The 18,728-nt window shown below is 30.0% G+C and overlaps 2 protein-coding genes across 2 annotated transcripts; one reads left to right on the top strand and one right to left on the bottom strand.

The window, feature by feature from the left end:
- The first annotated feature begins 8,872 nt into the window (after positions 1-8,872).
- LOC109817996 (uncharacterized) lies at positions 8,873-11,273 on the top strand. The gene is made up of 2 exons (XM_020383367.3): positions 8,873-9,657; positions 10,573-11,273. Exons 1-2 carry the CDS (start codon positions 9,260-9,262, stop codon positions 11,021-11,023), a joined length of 849 nt encoding a protein of 282 aa, XP_020238956.1. The 5' UTR covers positions 8,873-9,259; the 3' UTR covers positions 11,024-11,273.
- A 1,914-nt stretch (positions 11,274-13,187) lies between these two features.
- Positions 13,188-15,358, bottom strand: LOC109817997 (thioredoxin H1). Its single transcript, XM_020383368.3, has 3 exons — positions 15,098-15,358; positions 13,715-13,837; positions 13,188-13,548 (listed from the first exon to the last, which is right to left on the bottom strand). Exons 1-3 carry the CDS (start codon positions 15,257-15,259, stop codon positions 13,417-13,419), a joined length of 417 nt encoding a protein of 138 aa, XP_020238957.1. The 5' UTR covers positions 15,260-15,358; the 3' UTR covers positions 13,188-13,416.
- Between the last annotated feature and the right edge of the window lie 3,370 nt (positions 15,359-18,728).

Raw genomic sequence — 18,728 nt, 5'->3', positions numbered from 1 at the left:
ATGATCATACATGCTTAGGGATGAAGGAGGTATTCTAATATGATTTGATATGCGAATATGTGACCTTATGGATCAATTAGTGGATGTTTGTGAGTTAATGAGATTAACCTTAGGATGTGATATCATCATATTAGAGTTAAGTATGAAGATAAAAGTTGTGCTTAAGTGAGAGATACCTGAGTCAATTAGTAAAATTAGGAGTTTTATTGGATAGTTTATAGGAAAATTTATTGAGTAAATTTTTAAGATAGTTGTTCATGGTTTAAACTGCTATCACTACGAGAATCGCTTTTGCCTTCTTTCCTCTGGTTATTAAGACGTTTCAGTTCACTAGGTTGTCTCTTGCCTACCCTTGGAATCAGTAGTAGTTCGAAAGGTTTATTTATATTTGGAATTCCTGGACCTATGATTATTTTTTTTAAACTACCAAAGCATTTTGTCGGTTACTTCTCTGAGTCACTTACTTTTACCTTTGACTGGATTGACTAGGAAAGAGTTTCCTTTGTATGGGATAACAAATGAGAAGGAAAGATTGACTAACGTTAATACTATTAGATTTTAGTATGTCTTTTGTGATATATAGTTATGCTTCTAAAGATAGGTTTAGGAGGAGTGTTGTGGCAAGAAGGAAAGGTAGTAGGCTATGATTTTAGGCAATTGAAAATTCATGAGAAGAATTTTCTTATCCATGACCTTGAGTTAACAACTTTAATATTTATACTAAGATTTGGAGACACTACGTATATGATTCTAAGCTTAGGTATTTATTGATCGTTAGAGCCTTAATTATCTGTTGACTGAAGGAGTTAATTAGATGACAAAAGAGATGGTTTAATTTCTATAGGATTAATATTTCAAACTTAGTTGTTAATTGAGTAAAGCTATTATGGTGACCGATGTTTTGTGTAGGAAACCTTTATATTTATCTTCCCTTATGATTAGAGAGATGAATCCTTTTGGCTCAAATTAGAGATTTAAGATTGACTTATAAGGTTTCCTTTAGTAGTGTGAGACTAATTATGACTTGAGTAATGAATGGATTGTTGAAGGAAATTGGAGAAGCATAATTTTGGTGACAAGATATGAGACTATGAGATAAGGAGATGAATAAGAGTTTGAATTGGGTATAGATGGAGTAGTAAAATTAGTGATCTGATATGTATATCTAGTTAACTTATGCTTAGGTGCTTGATCTTTATAGATGATCATAAAAGTAAAAACAATATTGTGGCAGATATCTTGATTATGATGATCACCAATTTATTATTATAATTTAAGGATTGAATTTGATTGCAGAATTTAGAAACTTATGCTTGATGTGTAAGATTACCCCTAGGAGCATTGAACTATTTATGTTGAAAGTAACTAGCGGATTAATGGATGAGATTAGAGGAACCAGGAGTTAAGATCCTTTGTTAGTAATCCAAGTGAGCAAGAGATTAGAAAGGACATAAAAGACCCTTGCGAGTGGAGGTTGATGGTGTTTTGGAGTTCAAGAATAAAATCTATATGCTTAGTAAACTCAAATTAAGAAAGATGATATTAGAAAAAGGACGTAAGAGTACTCTTAGCATTCATTTAAGAGCTACTACGATGTATCAGAGTGGCGCAACGGAAGTGTAGCGACCTAAGATGAAGAGAGGAGTAAAGCAATTGTATACTCGTGGTTAGTATGCTAGAAGTCTTTTGGAATTTTGTAGCACTTAGACGCCCCATTTTGGAAGTGAGATAGTAAGTGGATAGACCTTAGTGGTGAGTTTGTATGAGACGCTTAAGAGATAGATTTTATTTGGATTCTAGTGGATAGACTCACCAAGTTTACTTGTCTTATCCTTAGAAATCCTTTGATGAAATTGATAGAGTTGTATATCAGTAAGGTAGTGAGGTTGCATAAGGATTAGAAAGTAAGAAGCGAGGAGTCTACCATTACAAAAATTTCGGGGACGAAATTTCTTAAAGGAGGGGAGTATTGTAACACCCCAATTTTTTTATTATTATTATGGGTATTTTCATAAATTTATTAAAAGTTTAGGGGTATTTTTGGTTACCAGAACGGGCCGTTCCAAAGGTGAAACGGGCCGTTCCAAAGGATGTAAATATGTTATTCTGTGTTGCTTCAGAACGGGCTTGGAACGGGCCGTTCTCCAAGTAGAACGGGTCGTTCTGCTTGGAGAACGGGGCGTTCTCTTTGTAGAACAGGCCGTTCCAGAGGGAGAACAGGTCGTTCTGCTGAGTTTTAGAACGGGCCGTTCCGATTTTGGAACGGGCCGTTCCAGTTGAAAAATTTACGTAGGTTTGAAGGGCCCAGAACGGGCCGTTCTGATTTTGGAACGGGCCGTAGTGGTAGGTGGGCGAAAATCCTATAAATAGGCCTCAAATCCTCTCGTTTCTTGACACCTCTCATTCTCACTCTCTCTTCTCTTCTGTTCTCTCTTCCTTTTCTCTTCTTCTCTCTGAAGACCAAGAGGAACTCAGAGGATGAGGTTCTGTCCCAGTTTTAGTTTCCGTTCCTGTTTAAGGAAAGAGAGGTGGATGTTATGCCCTAGTTCCTATTTATCCAGGTACGGGAGAAAAGGGAATTATTTATATGTAGAGTTGGGTAGAGGAAGAACCCTAATTTTATAATTATTTCTGTTTGGAGAATTCTTGGTTTTATGTGATTTTATATGAATTTAGGATTATGAATGTATGATTTATTTGTAAAAATGATGCTCTAGGAGAGAGAACGAAATTATAGAAAAGTGCCTGTAATCTAGGTTTTGGGAAAATTGGAATATTTCTGTTTGAGAAATTGATGATCCTAGTAGATTTTGTATGTGTTGAGGATTAGAAATACATATTTAATTTGTAAGAATGATGATCTGAGAGGGAGAACGAAACTGTAGAAAAGTGCCTGTGAGTTAGGTTTTGGAACAATTGGGGGTTTCACTGTTGGTGTTAAAATTATATTAATTTATGAATGTTATTATTGTATTGATTGATAAGAACGAATGATGTTGATGTGAATTGCTTGAGGGGTGTGTAAACCCTTATTTTGTTGGGCTTATTTTGTTGGGCTTATCTGTTGTGTATGTGAGGTGGAATTGTGTATGTGATGTGAATTTGAATTATGAGATGAGATGAGATGTTGTATGGATGTGATTATTATTGTGATTGTGGTGCCTCACATCAGTGACTAGGGATGACACGGCCCCTGGGTAAGTGGTGCTACAGGGAGGGCGTGACCCTAGCATGGTGTGGGATGAGTAAGATAGTTAACACACACCACTTATGTCAATTATGGCAGCCCTGGCATAAGGTTAATTGCAAGAGATTGTGTGGATTGTAATGTGATTGTGGTTCCTCACACTAAAGGATCAAGGATGATACGAACCCTGGTAGTTGATGCTTTAGGGACGAGCGTACTCCTGGATGATCAGGGATGATACGAACCCTGTGTAGTTGATGTTTCAGGGACGAGCGTACTCCCGGATGATCAGGGATGATACGAACCCTGGGTAGGTGATGCTTCAGGGACGAGCGTACTCCTTAATGACTAGGGATGGCACGGCCCCTGGGTAAGTGATGCTACAGGGAGGGCGTGACCCTGGTTTGGTGTGAGAGGCAATTAACCTGTATCACTTGTGTCAGATGTGGCGAGGTCTTGGCATAGTGTTAATTGTAAGATTGGTGTGAGTTATGGATGTGGAAATGATATTGTTAATTGTAAGATTGACATGAATTATGGATATGGAAATGATGTTGTAAATTGTATAATTGGTGTGGATTATGATGGATTGAGATATGTATGTGAAATGAGATATGTTAAATGTGAATTGAGATGTGAAGATGATGAATGATTGATATATATATATATATATATATATATATATATTTTTTTATTATTAAATAATGAATTATGATGAGATTATATTGTGATGTGTTTGTATGTACTTTGCATATAGATATTTTCTTTTCTCACCGTATAAACTGTGGATATTTTAGGTGAAGAAGATCCGGCTACGAGTGACATCTAGAATGCCAACAGTTAAATTATGGGAATGCTCTGATAGTGTGATATCGGGGCAGATGATTTCTAGGACAGAATATTTATATGGATTTGGTATTGTAATAAATGATTTTAAAATTGTAAACTCTTAAATTTTATCTTTCAAGTTTTATTTTTCAGTCATTTTCTTATATTGAAGAAAGAACAGTTTTGAAGTTTTATGTGAACCCTTTTACGAACCCTTTGAAAGTTTATTCTTCTTAATTAAATTATATTATATATGTGTTGGGGTAGTAAGGGTGTCACAGCGGGTATGATGATATTCATACTCGCGGGTACCCGTTTAATATTATTTCTTAAATTTCCTAATTATCCTTGTACTACATAACCCTAAAATTACACTCTCATCTTATTTTCTTACAAAAGTGAGGTTGATGAAGTTACCGACATGTATTAAGCATGTTATAAAATTATGTTTGATGTAATTTGATTAATTTTCTAGCTTTGATTGGACTAATAAGATTTATGTATTTTAAGTTGTTTACTTTCATTTGGAATTATGAGATTGAATTATTGTAGCTTTATGATGAGACTTTAACTTACTTGTGAGATTGATGTATTTTATGTTATTGATTATCTTAAATTTTTATTATTATTTCAACAAAATTAACGTTAAATAAAAGTTCAAAATTAACATTGAATTTTTATTTTTAATATTTCAATGACATTAAAATATAAACTTAAAATTATTTGTAATATAATTTTTTTAATTTCTTAAAAATTTTATAAATATCCATGGATATCCGTGGGTATTCAAAAAATTCAGGATACCCACTTAATGGATACCCGCGCGAATATGAGGTGGGTATGAGGCCAATTTTCATTCAGCGGGGCAGGGGCGAGTTTACTATTACCCGCCCCCATGGGGCCCCATTGCCATCCCTAAACTTGATTGATGTGTTTGGCTATGTCAAATTGACGAATTTTTTTTGGACATAAAAGCAAGGAATTCAACCTAACTTGACCTAGCGGGACAACGGACTAACCCACCAATTGGAGTTAATTTCTACTAATTAATGAATATCATAAATTTGAACATTTTGTTCAAATTCAATATAATGAATGAGAAAATGTCAATGCATGAAAACTATATATAGAAAAGATAAGATTTTAAAAATGTTAAATTGTATTTTTAGTCTCTATTTTTATTAACTTGTAATTTTAGTTACTCTATTTTAAAATAAAAACATTTAGTTGATATGAGTTTGATAATACTGAATTTCGATCCCCTACCAAAATGACATTATCTATTAATTTTTAAGTTTTAACATTTATTCCTATTTAAGAGATATTATATATTTAGCAATATGAAATTTATAAATAAAAAACAAATAAAATATAAATATTTTTTTTAATAAAATAAATACCAACTACTCATAAAAATAAATATAAACGAAGATATTTTGTATGTTATTTTTGAATTTCTATTCTTATATGTTACATTATTAAATATTATGTCACTTAAATGATAATAAATTATTATACAATGTCAAAATTTAACAATTAATGAACATCAAAATGAATCATTGAAATTTCATATTTATTAAAATAGGAAACTAAATGTCTATAAAATCACATATAGAAAAAAAATAGAAGGGTCAAAAATGTAATTTAACTTTTTAAAAATCTGTTTAAAAAAATGAATTTAAATAAACACAAAATAAAATAGTTTATTTTATAAAATAAAACATTTTTTTAAAAAGAAAAGCTTAAATAGATCGTCCTAAAATGTTAACTAGGGACATACTAGTAATCTTCACATGGTAGTCTAGGTATATTGAGACTGAACGAGAGCTCCGAGTCAAGAGATAAGGGGAGAGATATATATAAAAGACACTCCGATGCTTAAGTCAGGATAAACACGAATATCTATAATAGTATTAAATCAACAATAGTTTTATCTCGTTTCATATGACTATTTATACCGACCATAATGGACTTGGATTCGGTGGGCCTTGTTCTCTGATTACCAATTAGGTAATGTGATTGCTAATGACGGATAATTCCTTAATCTCACATACTTTCTTCGTTAATCATGTAATCCACCATATAACAAAGTTTAATCATGTCTTCGTCTTGACACACTTGGCCTTCGAGTTTGTCGAGTTGATAGAGGTTATCGTTGAGGACAAGTACCGTGTTTCTCAATGATCAAGATAGTTGAGACAGCTGAAACATAATGGTACCCATATGAGTTGGTTAGATCACACATTATGGAGTCTTGGCTTCTCGGTAGTCGACGTGACCGAGTGAGTCGATAAGTGTGGAAGAACCTTAAGTATTATCAAGGTGTGATGGTTACGTATCTCGGTGACCAAGGTTTAGAGTCTCTACAGTCGATGTGACTAAGTGGACCAATATTAACATGTGGATTCAAAATATGCCTTAATGACCAAGATGACCAAATAGGTCATTGCATGATGACACATAAGATTTTACACGTGGTGTAACACATGACAATCCATTCTTTTCTAGTTTCTTAACTAATTTGTTAAATAGTGTGAATCGTTTTTTTATATTTCAATTTAAAAGAAATAATTATATTAGTTATTTTAGTTATGTCCTTTTGAATAAATTAATTAGCTTAATTTAAAATAATTTTAATTTCAATCTTCTACAAATTTGAATCAAAATATTTTTTATCAATTTGAATTTTTAAATTATGATAATTATAATGATCATAGTTTAATTAATATAATTATATTTATAAAATAAAATAAAAAAATAAATCAAGTACTGTCTTGTACTGTACTGTGTGTCTCCATGACAAATATGATACTAATACTAATACTAATAATTGATGAATTGTGTCATACTATTGTTTGTTTCTGTACCTAAGTACAATTATTTCTAATTTTCAAATGAAACAAACACACCCTTAAAAGAGATTGATAACAATGCAAACTTAGAATACATGATCTTTCCAAGTTGTTTCTCTTTGAGAAGATCCCCTTGGACTAACGTCCACATTCCGACGGAGACCCTCTTGTTTTGGAAGGAAACTCTTGGTAGAGAAATATACGTCATGATTGGTGGTGCTACGTCTCTTTCTTATCACTCCAGCTATTCGCAACCACCGACTCCATTGCACGTTTGCATTATAATACTTTTCTTTCTCATAGTATTTTTAGTTTATGATCTGGCCAATTTTTTTATATGATAAAGATCCAACATAAATTTTCTATTAAATAAATCATTCTTACCAAGAACTAAGTGTGTAATGACTATGTTACTATCTAATGTTTTTTGTTTTTTAAATTATTATTATATATTGTGACTTCAATTCCTCCCATAACCTAACTTCCAGATATTTCTCGCCTGTAATTCTCCATTTTTTTTTCTTAACTTGTCAACTTCATCAATGCGGTTAAATAAATGTTCAATGCATCAGAAAAAGAAGATGTTACATGTACTATTTAAAAAGATGTTTCCAGAGTGGCAGTGTAGAGCAAAACCGTGTCAACAAACGGGGTTTAAGTTAACCCTGCTTAGCTTAAGGTCAAAATTGATTTTTTATGATTCATGACGGTACACTCCTTTGGTGAATATAATTTGAACACAATGTAATGGTTCAAAATTAATTTTATTAAGTTCCCAATCAAATGGTACTTAAATTTCAAATCTGGATAACTAATTGTGCATCATTTCCATATCTTGGGAACAATTTTTCTCGAAAATATAATGTCAATGTCAACGTCAATATAATCCTGATCTCCTATTTTTGTACCTTTTTTACAAAGAATCTCTAGGTTAGTTGATGGAGATAAATTGTTGCTTCTGGTAGATATCATGATTATTAAAAGAAAAAATTAAGATCAATACAATGGTGAAAAAATGGTAATAATGTGCAGAATTTTAAATTTGAATTATGATATCATGGGTGTAATTTTAATGAAAGAAAAATAATTAAAAAAATACATTTTACAAAGTTAATCTTCATTATTTCAAATTTGTAGTTTTATTAATAAAAAAAGTGCATTATTAATAAAAAAAAGTGTAGTCTTTTTTATTTATTAATTAACTATACATTTAGTTATTTAAAAAAAAACTAGACATTTATAGCAAATTTAGATATACGTTATAATTTACATGCACACATCTCAATGCTCCCTTTATTGAGAAATAACAAATTGAGATTTTCAAATGAACCTGAATTTGGGTCTCCAAAACAAAAAATATAAATATGGTACAAAAGCTTTACAACACTTGTACCTCAACCAACAACCAATTAAACTAATTTCTTTTTGTAGACTTTTACACTGTGTTCGATAAAGATAAAAAGAAATAAAGAAAAAGAAAAGAAAAGGTGTAGAAAAATATAAAAGAATAAAATAAAAATAAGTTATTTGATAAGAGAAAAAAAAAGTAGAATGAAAGTCGATTATTTTTATCGTGGATAATTTTGTTTAAAAATAAATAAATAAATTATTAGTATTATTATTATTTAAATAAATAAATGTATATTTTATAAATAATTTTATTTAAACATAATAAATATTTTTATTATATTTAATTATTATAGATATATTGTTTAAAATAAATAAATAAATATAATATTCATACACCTAAAATTACACATTTAAGAGAATAAAATATCAAATTCACAAAAGAATGAAATTAAACTTACCAAATACACAAAATAACTATGAAGAACAAAAATACAATTAAAATTACCAAAAGAGTGAAAGATCAAATTTACAAAACAAAGAAATTGAAGTTCCCAAATACACAAAATAATGAAACTATGAAAACCAAAAATACAGTTAACCCTTCAAAATTTTCTCCATACTATTTGCCATTATATATTAGATCTTGTTGAACATTTTTGTCCACACGGTACAACTACTATTAGAACACTCACTAGCCACTATCTTCTCCCAAAAATTTCAAAAATCAAAATACAATATTGAGATTTTATCTCTTAGCCATCAGCACCCAAGTCAAGTGTCCAAGTCCAACCTTAAACTCTAATCTATCTCTCTGTTTCATTTCAGTGTTTCTCTCCCCTGTTATCTCTAAACTGAACGTGATTTCTGCCACTTTTGCGCGTCTGCATTTAGCATTTTCTTCCCTTCACAGCTACCACTAGAGGACTCATTACTCACATACCCTTCTGCACAGAGTCAAACCATAACCTTGTTTTTCCTCTCTAAACCCAAGAAACCACATAAAAAAACAAACTTTTTTGACACACAATTGTGCTGAATTTTGATGGGTGCAGGGGACTACTACAAGATCCTCAAGGTGAACCGAAATGCTACCGATGAGGAACTGAAGAGGGCGTATAAGAGGTTGGCCATGAAGTGGCACCCAGATAAAAGTCACCAACAGCACCAAATTACCAAAGAAGAAGCTGAAGCAAAGTTCAAGCAGGTTTCTGAGGCTTATGATGTTCTCAGCGACCCCAAGAAGCGCCAGATCTATGATTTCTATGGCCACTATCCCCTCAATTCTACGAAGGTGACTGAGAAAAGTGATGTGGGTGTTAGGGTCCCCAAGGATGAGAAAGTTGGGGTGGTTGAGACCAAGTTGGTGTGTACCCTTGAGGAGCTTTACAGAGGTTGCAAAAGGAAGTTGAGGATCTCAAGGACTGTTCCTCATGAATTTGGGTAATTTGTTTCTTCCTTTTCAACTTCTTGTATTGATTAATCCTTGCATTACCGGTGAAATTTGAATTTAGATGAGTAATTTTGTAATTTTGTTAGTTCTGCTGGTGAACATGTCTGGTTGTAGATTTGTTTCAACATTAATTGCTCTGTATAAATTAATTTTATTTTATAAAAAAAAGTTCATTTGGATGTTATTGAAATGCTAATAATTCTGAAAGTATCAGAACAAAACTGGACGATATTAATTGGGATTATACCGTATTTCAATGGATGAATTCTTGCCCAATCTTTTGGCTCATGAATCTTTTCATTGTAGAAAAAAAATCCACAGCTCAGTTTCCAAGAAATTTGACTGTATTATTGTCAAAATTATATTGATAGTGTCTTCAAAAGAGTGTGATAGAGATTGTTCCCGTTTTTTAGATTTTAATTGATATTCTGTCTTATTTGATTTATTAGCATTTTTTCTTCTCATTTGATACTGTCTCTTGTTTGATTTATTAGCCTACTTTTCTTCTATTTGGGTATTACACTTCTGGTTTGGTTGTTTTCTATTTTTGCCTTTTCAGTGATTAGGCTTGATCACACACACCTGTTCAGGCACGCATGTTTACATGCATACATGTGGAGAAAGAGGAGATCCTTTGTTATTTTTTTTATTCTTTTGGGATTTGCGTTGGCCATCTTAATGTTTATTTTAGTTATATAAAACAAAGTAAACTCTTACTTAGTAAGTTCCATAAAATATGTTGTTTTGTAAAGATTCGAGTTTCAGGTTTGTTTTCTGGTGGATTTGGCTAGGTGAATCAAAACTGTGTCAAATCTGTCCTTTTTTTTTTTTTTTTTTTTTCTATTCCCAATTACTTAGGAACATGTACTTTGGGCTTCACAAAATACCTCTTTTGGTTTTTGCAGCAAGTTGAAGACTGTGGAAGAGGTCTTGAAAATAGACATCAAACCTGGTTGGAAGAAAGGCACAAAAATAACATTTCCAGGGAAAGGAAACCAACAAGCAGAAAACACTGCTCCTGATGATTTAATCTTTGTGGTGGATGAGAAACCACATGCATTTTTCAAAAGAGATGGAAATGATTTGGTAGTCACACAGAAAATCCTACTTCTAGAGGCTCTAGTGGGAAAGACACTGAACATGACAACCTTGGATGGAAGAGAACTCACAATTGAAGTAACAAAAGTTGTGAAACATGGTTATGTGTTGGTGGTCCCAAATGAAGGAATGCCAATTTCAAAGGAACCTGGAAAGAAAGGAAACTTGAGAATCAAGTTTGATGTTATGTTCCCATCAAGGCTTACCGCTCAACAGAAGCATGAGCTGAAAAGGATTTTGTGCAACACTCATGACTAATTTACTCTTGTTGTATGTCTGTTGGCCTTTTCCCTATTAACAAGCTTGAGAGGTCAGTTTACAGTGTAAATATCTAAATACACCTTTAGTCTTAGACATGAAAAAGTGTGCATAATACAAATAAACCAAGCATGTTACTACCATGTCTGCAGTATGGTGTAGTTTTTGAATAAAGTGTTTTCAGCTGCAAAAATGGTCTTGAATTGTGTTTGTCAGTATTATAATGCATTATTGGTTGGAAGTATTCACACTTGCATATGTTTGACCTTTTGCTTTTGCTCTTATTTAAATTTTGACTTAAATAACTTGTGGTCCATATTACTATGTTTCATTTGCATGTCTTTAATATTAATGTTTCGATCTATAAAATTGTAAAGTTTTGATATGAATATTTCTTATATTATATATATATATATATATATATATATATATATATATATATTTTAGTTCCTAGTATTTGAAACATTAAATATATTTTTCATTAGCTATATATGTCACTGCTTAGCAAAGACATGGACTATAATAAAATAAATATTACAAGTAAAACAAAACCAAAAAAAATATAGGAATCAAAATAATAGCAATCTTGTTGTAGAATCAAAAAGTTATTTAAGTCTTAAAATTTTATTTAAGAAAACAGATTAGTATTTATAATTTTTTATAACTCGCCTATGTTTATTTTTTTTTTTTCACACTGCTTGAAATACTTAAAAAAAAACAAATGATAAAAAAAACACATTTAATTTATATTTTCTTGAATTTTTTTTACTTTTGATGAAATGATTTGAATGATAAAGTTATTTTAATAACTAGTATTTTAGCAATATATTATGTTTATTTTGAATGAAATTTAATTTTTTTTAATACAATTAAAAGTCAAAATTCACCATGTTATTATTATTTTAAATAAAAAAAGAGAAGAAATGAATGATAACCCTCTTTTTTCATTTTTCATTTTTGATTTTTTAAAACATTTAATAATTTAATAAATAAACTAAATATATTTTTTTTCAAATGTAGGTTTTGTTTAATAATAATTAAGTATAATATTTATTCATTAACAATGTTAAAATTTTTCATCAACTCAATAATGCTATGATATTTATAAAAAAAAAACTTATTTTATATATTTATATATAATTTATGTTTGCATTTTCTATTTTATTTTTTATTTTTCAACTACATATATTTTTATACATGTATGTTATATTATGGAAATTAACTTCAAATAATTTTTAATAAAGTTCAGTTTAGAAAATAGAATAAAAGTAAAAAAAAAAAGATATATTCAAATATATATTCAACTATTTCATATATATGCTTAACATTGTGAATGAAAAAAAAATGATCTATTCAAAATACTTAGTGATATTCTTGATAAAGATTAATTATAAATAAAATTAGATAAATACTTTATATTAATAATATATATATATATATATATATATGAAGAGGGTTCAAACGACACCGGTGTAATCAAAGTATTCATATTTTAGTATATTTTGAAATGTATATATTATGTCAATTTTGTTTTATGAGAATGAAATATCAAATCATCTTAGATTAATATAAAATTTGACATATATGATTTAAGAGATATGAACTTTCAATCTAACGGTTGGATTTACAAAATTCACATTTAATATAAAGTTATTGAGCGGTATAACACTTCATAAAAGTTACACCGGTATCGTTTGAACCCTCCTCTATATATATATATAACTGCGCTCTCTTTTTTTTTATAATATTTTTACTCCGTGTCAGGTTGTAGAAGAGAGAAAAATATTCATCCTCTGTGCATTTATGATATAATTATAAGTTTCGGTTAAATAGGACGTGTTCTTTATTATTTGTTATATATGCTTAGTATATGAAAATGACTAGCCTCGTGATATTTCCTCATAATCTAGGGTCCATCCATTTGGTCCCATGATTTCTCTATCTATTTCTGTCTTCTATTTTATAAAATCTTTTTTTTTTTTTTTTAAAGAGCACTGTCTCTTTAGGCTAATAATTTTGATAGCAAATGATATTGATGAGCCGTGTCAAATATCACTAAATAATCTGATGGATGTGACCTTTTAATTCATATATTATATAGAGATTGGATGCATCACTACCCTTTTTATGTCGTTTTTCATGGCTTAAAATCAGCACCGACACATTACAAATAGGTCGAAATATTAAATTGTGATGGTGAGTATTAAACAATCATGACACTTGTCTTTAGTTGAAAATAATGGTAATGGTACCAACTTATTCAGATCTCATAAAAAAAAAAAAAAACAGCATCTTATGGTTTTTCTTCCTCATTAATTTCCTTGCAATGGACAAGGTAAAATATACTGAAGAGCCTTGCTGATTTTATTATTTTATAGTGCATGATTGAACACTTAATTTCTGTGTTGCTCAATCACCCTTTGTAGCTCCTCCTTTTTTACTCCCACCACTTTATCAGCAACTTTGCCTTTCTTAATCAGCATGAAAGTTGGCATTGTCTGTACCTCGAAATATTGAGATACGTCCTGTTTTCATTTATTAAATCCAAATCAGTATCCAACTTTTGAAAATTATTTGTTACCATAATAAAATAAAATAAAATAATATATATATATATATATATAACGTATATTTTTTTTTATAATTAGGAACAAATTAGTTAAACTGAAAAGGAAATGAGTGATATATTACCATTAGTTCATCCACATCAATCTTGACAAACTCAACATCTTTGTATTTTGCAGCATAATCTTGGATTACTGGGTCCATGAGTTTGCAAGGCCCACACCATGAAGCAGTGAAATCAATCACCATCTGTAGCAAACAGAAATTTATCTCAGTAAAATCAATTCTTTCTTTGGGGTGAAAAGTAAAACAATTTTTTTACCAGTTCATTATATATAATGCACTAATTTAAATTGAACATGTAGTTTCCAAACTTGATCAACACGATAATATAAACCAAACTAATTAAATTAATTTAAATTTATTTAATTAATTAGTTGTTTTCAATTCATATATAAATTGAATCAATTGTAATTAGTTCAATTCTCCAATAAACTCAAACTAAATGACTTGATCAACTATATTTTCATTTTATGTTAATGTTTTTTATTTAGACTTTGGTAATTCTTTTTTCTTTTCATTTTATTCTTCCTGTGAACTTATCTAATGTTGTTATGTATCTTAATTTGGTTATTTTTATTATGTAAATTTTCTTTATCATGTTTTGGTAAATAAATTAATGTGATGTTTAAAGTAATAACTAGAGAAAAATTAAATATATCAAATAAAGAGCAAACTATTTGATTTCATCCCTTGTGAATGGTTTTCAAAATAAGAAATAATAATAATAATAAGTAGTAGTAGTAGTTCTTCAAGTACTTACAAATCCATCAAATTAATTTTTGAATGTTAGTCAAATATATCAATTGAGGAACTTCGAACTAAATCGATGGATATTCAATAATTAAATAATTATTTATATAATTTTATTATTTTTGAAAACTAAATGAGAGAATGATATTTGAGAGCTAAATTGATGGTTTATTCATTAAAAAAATAAAATAAAAAATCATTAAAGAAAAGTAAATATTTTATACCTTCTATTAATAAAAAAATTAAAAACTTATGTAAAAAAAGTGAAGAAATTTTTTAAAAACAAATGTAATTATTAATTTTATAACATGACTCAATAATCTAAACGAAATCAACATAATTTTAATTGAAATGATTTGATTCAAATTGACTAAAAATAATTTCTTCAACTCTCAAATCAAATTAACTCAATAAAATATAATAATTTTAAATTTGATTTATCCTAAATTCTAAAACTATTCAATCATATCAACAAATGGTTGATTTGAATAGAACTAAACTTAGTTATCTTAATTAATATTTCATGTTTAAATTTTATGGATAAATTAAAAAAAATAGAATGAATATCCTATTAAAAGTTGTTAATCAAATTTTTCAATAAAAATTAATCTTTAACCAACCATGATACTTCACAACAATATTATATTAAAAAAAACACAAAATAAAACCAATTCAACCTTGAATATTCCTACATACCAACTTGTTTGTTTGTTTCAGTGCATCAAAGTAAGCATTCCATTTAGCAGCGGTATGGATGGTAAGGACTTGAGATGACTCGGATGATCTACCACCATAGGCCATGCCAAAGCCAAAGCCAAAGCCAAAGTGGTTGGATCCAACCCTGGTCAATGGTTCCATCTTCTATGAATGATAAACAAAAATTGCTTATGAGCCTCTATGAATGAGAGTTAAGTCGAAAGGAGAAGAGGCTCTATGATTTGGATGATAGAAAACTTGAGATAGAGCTTCATATATAGGAGTAACAAAGTGGTGGGAAACTATTAAATGATTTCTTTTGAAACGAATCAGGTTCTTGTGTGGCAAGCTGTAAATAGGACACTCAAAGCTAGCCTAAGGGGCACAATTGAGAGCATAAGTACCTGCTAACGATCAATGGTCCCGACATCATTCTCGTCCCATGATGTTAATATGAAAGTACAGTTACCTATCAAATTCCCATTCTGGGTTATTAAGGTTTCTCCTTCCTTAGACAAGAGTGTAATCTTGTCTACAATGAGCTTCCCAAAGTACAAAGACGTGTATTTCGTATGATTCGCTAAACCGGGAAAATTTTGAAGGGAAATGAACAGATCAATTTTGAGCTGAAAAATCAAGTTAATCACCATTTTTATTTTGCTTTATTTTTTCATGAACATAGTTCACAGTTTACATAATATCTCAAAATTGACAACTAAAAACTAATATACATTTATAGGATGTGATTATCTTTAATCAAATATTATTTTAACATAAATGAAAATTAAATTTGAGAATATCAAGTCAATCTTTCATATCTTATAATAGACTCTATAATCATTGGACTAAGATTTAGTTTGAACAAAAATGTCTACTTTAATATCATATTGTGTAATTGAGTTATGTTTTAGTTTTATCACTCAAATTTTCACTTTTATACCAATTTCACCCAATCCTAGAAGAGTTACTGACTGTAACTACCGTCTATGTACGATCCATACTAGATATGATTAATTGCCCATCCTACCTCCTCTACGTTCTTAACAACCCAGTTTTATCTTACTAGAATCTTTTATTCGGTCCTCTTTCACATTACTTAGAAAAAATGAGCCGTAAGCTCAGCTATGTATTTGTATTGTCAAGTTAATATACTAAATTCATATACCAAGTTGATATGTCAACCTGTTATTAGATTAATTATCTTAATCTATACATATGAATCAAATTGATATATGAACTTGGCTATATTTATATACCAACATGAAAATACCAATATACAATCTTAGATTATTTTTCTCGCATAATAATCTTGACAATTACAAAATTTAAAAAAAATTGACGAATAATAGCGTGTTTGTTTTAGCGTTTTTCAACAAATTTTCACGTCCATTCTACTTGAAACGCGGAAGTAAAAACTATTTACTTTCGATTTGACGTGAAAAATCACGTTATTGACGCGGAAGCAAACACACTATAAGATTAATCGACAAAAAGGTACGTAATATATAATAAGAAAGAGGGAATAAAATAATCTAAATTAATTTGATCATCAAAATCTTTTTTTACAAGCATCTCCGCTAATTGGAAAAAAAAATAGAATTTACTCCAACATCTACACACAAAAAAGGAAAAAAGGATCTTATCGGATAACTACTTCACTTAAGTTTGTACCAATAACAACAACTTTAGTTTTAACTTTATAAAATATCATCCTTTTCTTTGTTTTTTTTCCATTAAGTCTTCGGATTGAAACTTGAATTTAATTGAAATATATTAATAGTGAAAGTTTTTATATCATTGGTATATGTATTCTGAAAGCAATTTTCAGTATTCATAGACACTCACAGCCACCGGTATAAGTTTTAAAAATTGAAATTTAACGAAACCCAACACAGTGATGACGTACAACACAGTGTTGACATTTCCAAACAAAATTTAATGAAATTCAATGGAGTCGCATACTACGTACAATGTAAACCAAAGCATAATATCATATATGTTGCTGTACCTTTCTGATGGGTACACTAAGTCTTCTAGTAGTCCAAAGGTCGAACGAGAATTCCGATACGATACGCTAGTGAAAAGGTTGGTATCTGCAAAAAGCACTCCAACGCTCAAGTTAGGACAAACACGAATATCTAGGGTAATTAATGAACAATGACGTTACCCAGGGACGGAGCCAGGATTTCAATACTGGGGGGCCGAGAATTGGAATGATCAAATGAGGCGCTACATTTTTAAAAAAAAAAAAAAATTCCAAAGTGATACCACATAGCAGGCCGTACCAGAAGTCCAAAAGTTGAATAAAAAAATAAATTTGGGTTATTCATTTAATTATACATATGAGTTTATATTAAAAATAGGGGGTGCCATATAGTAATATATATGTATATAAAAAAAAATTAAAATTGTTGGGGGGGCCGTGGCACCCGTAGGTCCCCCCTTGGCTCCGTCCTTGACGTTACCTTTTGACCTGAGCTATTTATATTGACAATCGTGGGCCCTGGACCTTATGGATCCTATAAAAACTTACCGTATCAGGTAATACTTCTTAATCAGCTAATTAATCTTTAATGGTTTATTAAAGATAACTAATAGAGATAAGCCGAACCAGGTGACCGATTGGCAATCGGCCACCTGATTCGGTCCCTTGGTAACCGATAAGAGGGTGGCTAAACGCCCCTACCCGTACAGTTGCTATTCATGAAACAATGGGAGTGCACCTGAGAGATCCACAATCTCTTAATTGTTTATTTATATATTTTATAAAAATCTCAGTGTCATATATATATATATATATATATATATACCTTGAAATTAACGAAATGTTTAAATATGTGGACAATGAGTGCACCTTACATGCATAGAAGGAAATTTACATTATCATGTATTTTTTTTAAAAAAATCCATCTCTTTCATGGAAACTTAGTATTACGCAGTTTATTTTAAGAGTTCAAAATTATTATTTTTAATAAATAATATGAAGGTGTAAAGATAGAATTTAGAATATAATAAACATGATGTGAATAAATAGAAATTAATTATAAAGGTATATTTGATAATAAAATAAATACAAAAGGAAGGACATATTTAGTAAATAGGGAATGTAAATAGCAAAAGACAATAGTGAATTAGGTCATTGAAGGTTAAAACATTCTAGAAACATATGACTAAACTATATTCGTTTATATTTTTTTTTTTTTGTTAGATATTGATATGTGTCTGTCGCTAGGTTCAATTTCTAGCTGTCAGAATCCGGATCTAAGATTAAATTTGGAGAAGATGTTGGATTTTTTTAGCAAGATTAGTAAAGAGGATGTCTTTGGGAGAGGAAACTTGTCATCTCTCAAGAATGAAGCTTATTTTTGGGGAACCTTTGAGACATATCCTCCAAAGCAGAGTTACAGGATACAATTAATTAACCATCTCAAAGAAGTGAAGATCCAAAAGGGGAGCCAAGACGAAGCCAGCTCATCACACAGTCGTCTAATCCCTTCTCAGACAAGTCATCAAAGAATCAATGCTTTCATGAGCAGAACTGAATATTACGTACCCGATGAACAGTTTCAGACAGCTAATGACCTAGGAGAAAACAACGAAGATCTCTACTATGCTGAATTGATGAATAGAA

The sequence above is a fragment of the Cajanus cajan genome, chromosome 3 (genome assembly GCF_000230855.2).
Source record: "Cajanus cajan strain Asha chromosome 3, NIPB_CcT2T_4, whole genome shotgun sequence".
NCBI lineage: Eukaryota > Viridiplantae > Streptophyta > Magnoliopsida > Fabales > Fabaceae > Cajanus > Cajanus cajan.
Note: the sequence above shows the minus strand (reverse complement) of the source record. Positions and strands in the feature narration are given on the sequence as shown.

Bases quoted from the DNA above. Each gene is read 5' to 3' on its own strand.
- LOC109817996 (XM_020383367.3), top strand. From the start codon at position 9,260: ATGGGTGCAGGGGACTACTACAAGATCCTCAAGGTGAACCGAAATGCT. The intron at 9,658-10,572 runs GTAATTTGTTTC...TGGTTTTTGCAG, and splicing joins ACTGTTCCTCATGAATTTGG to CAAGTTGAAGACTGTGGAAG.
- LOC109817997 (XM_020383368.3), bottom strand. From the start codon at position 15,259: ATGGAACCATTGACCAGGGTTGGATCCAACCACTTTGGCTTTGGCTTT. The intron at 13,838-15,097 runs GTATGTAGGAAT...TGTTTGCTACAG, and splicing joins TGAAACAAACAAACAAGTTG to ATGGTGATTGATTTCACTGC. The intron at 13,549-13,714 runs GTAATATATCAC...AAATGAAAACAG, and splicing joins TTGATGTGGATGAACTAATG to GACGTATCTCAATATTTCGA.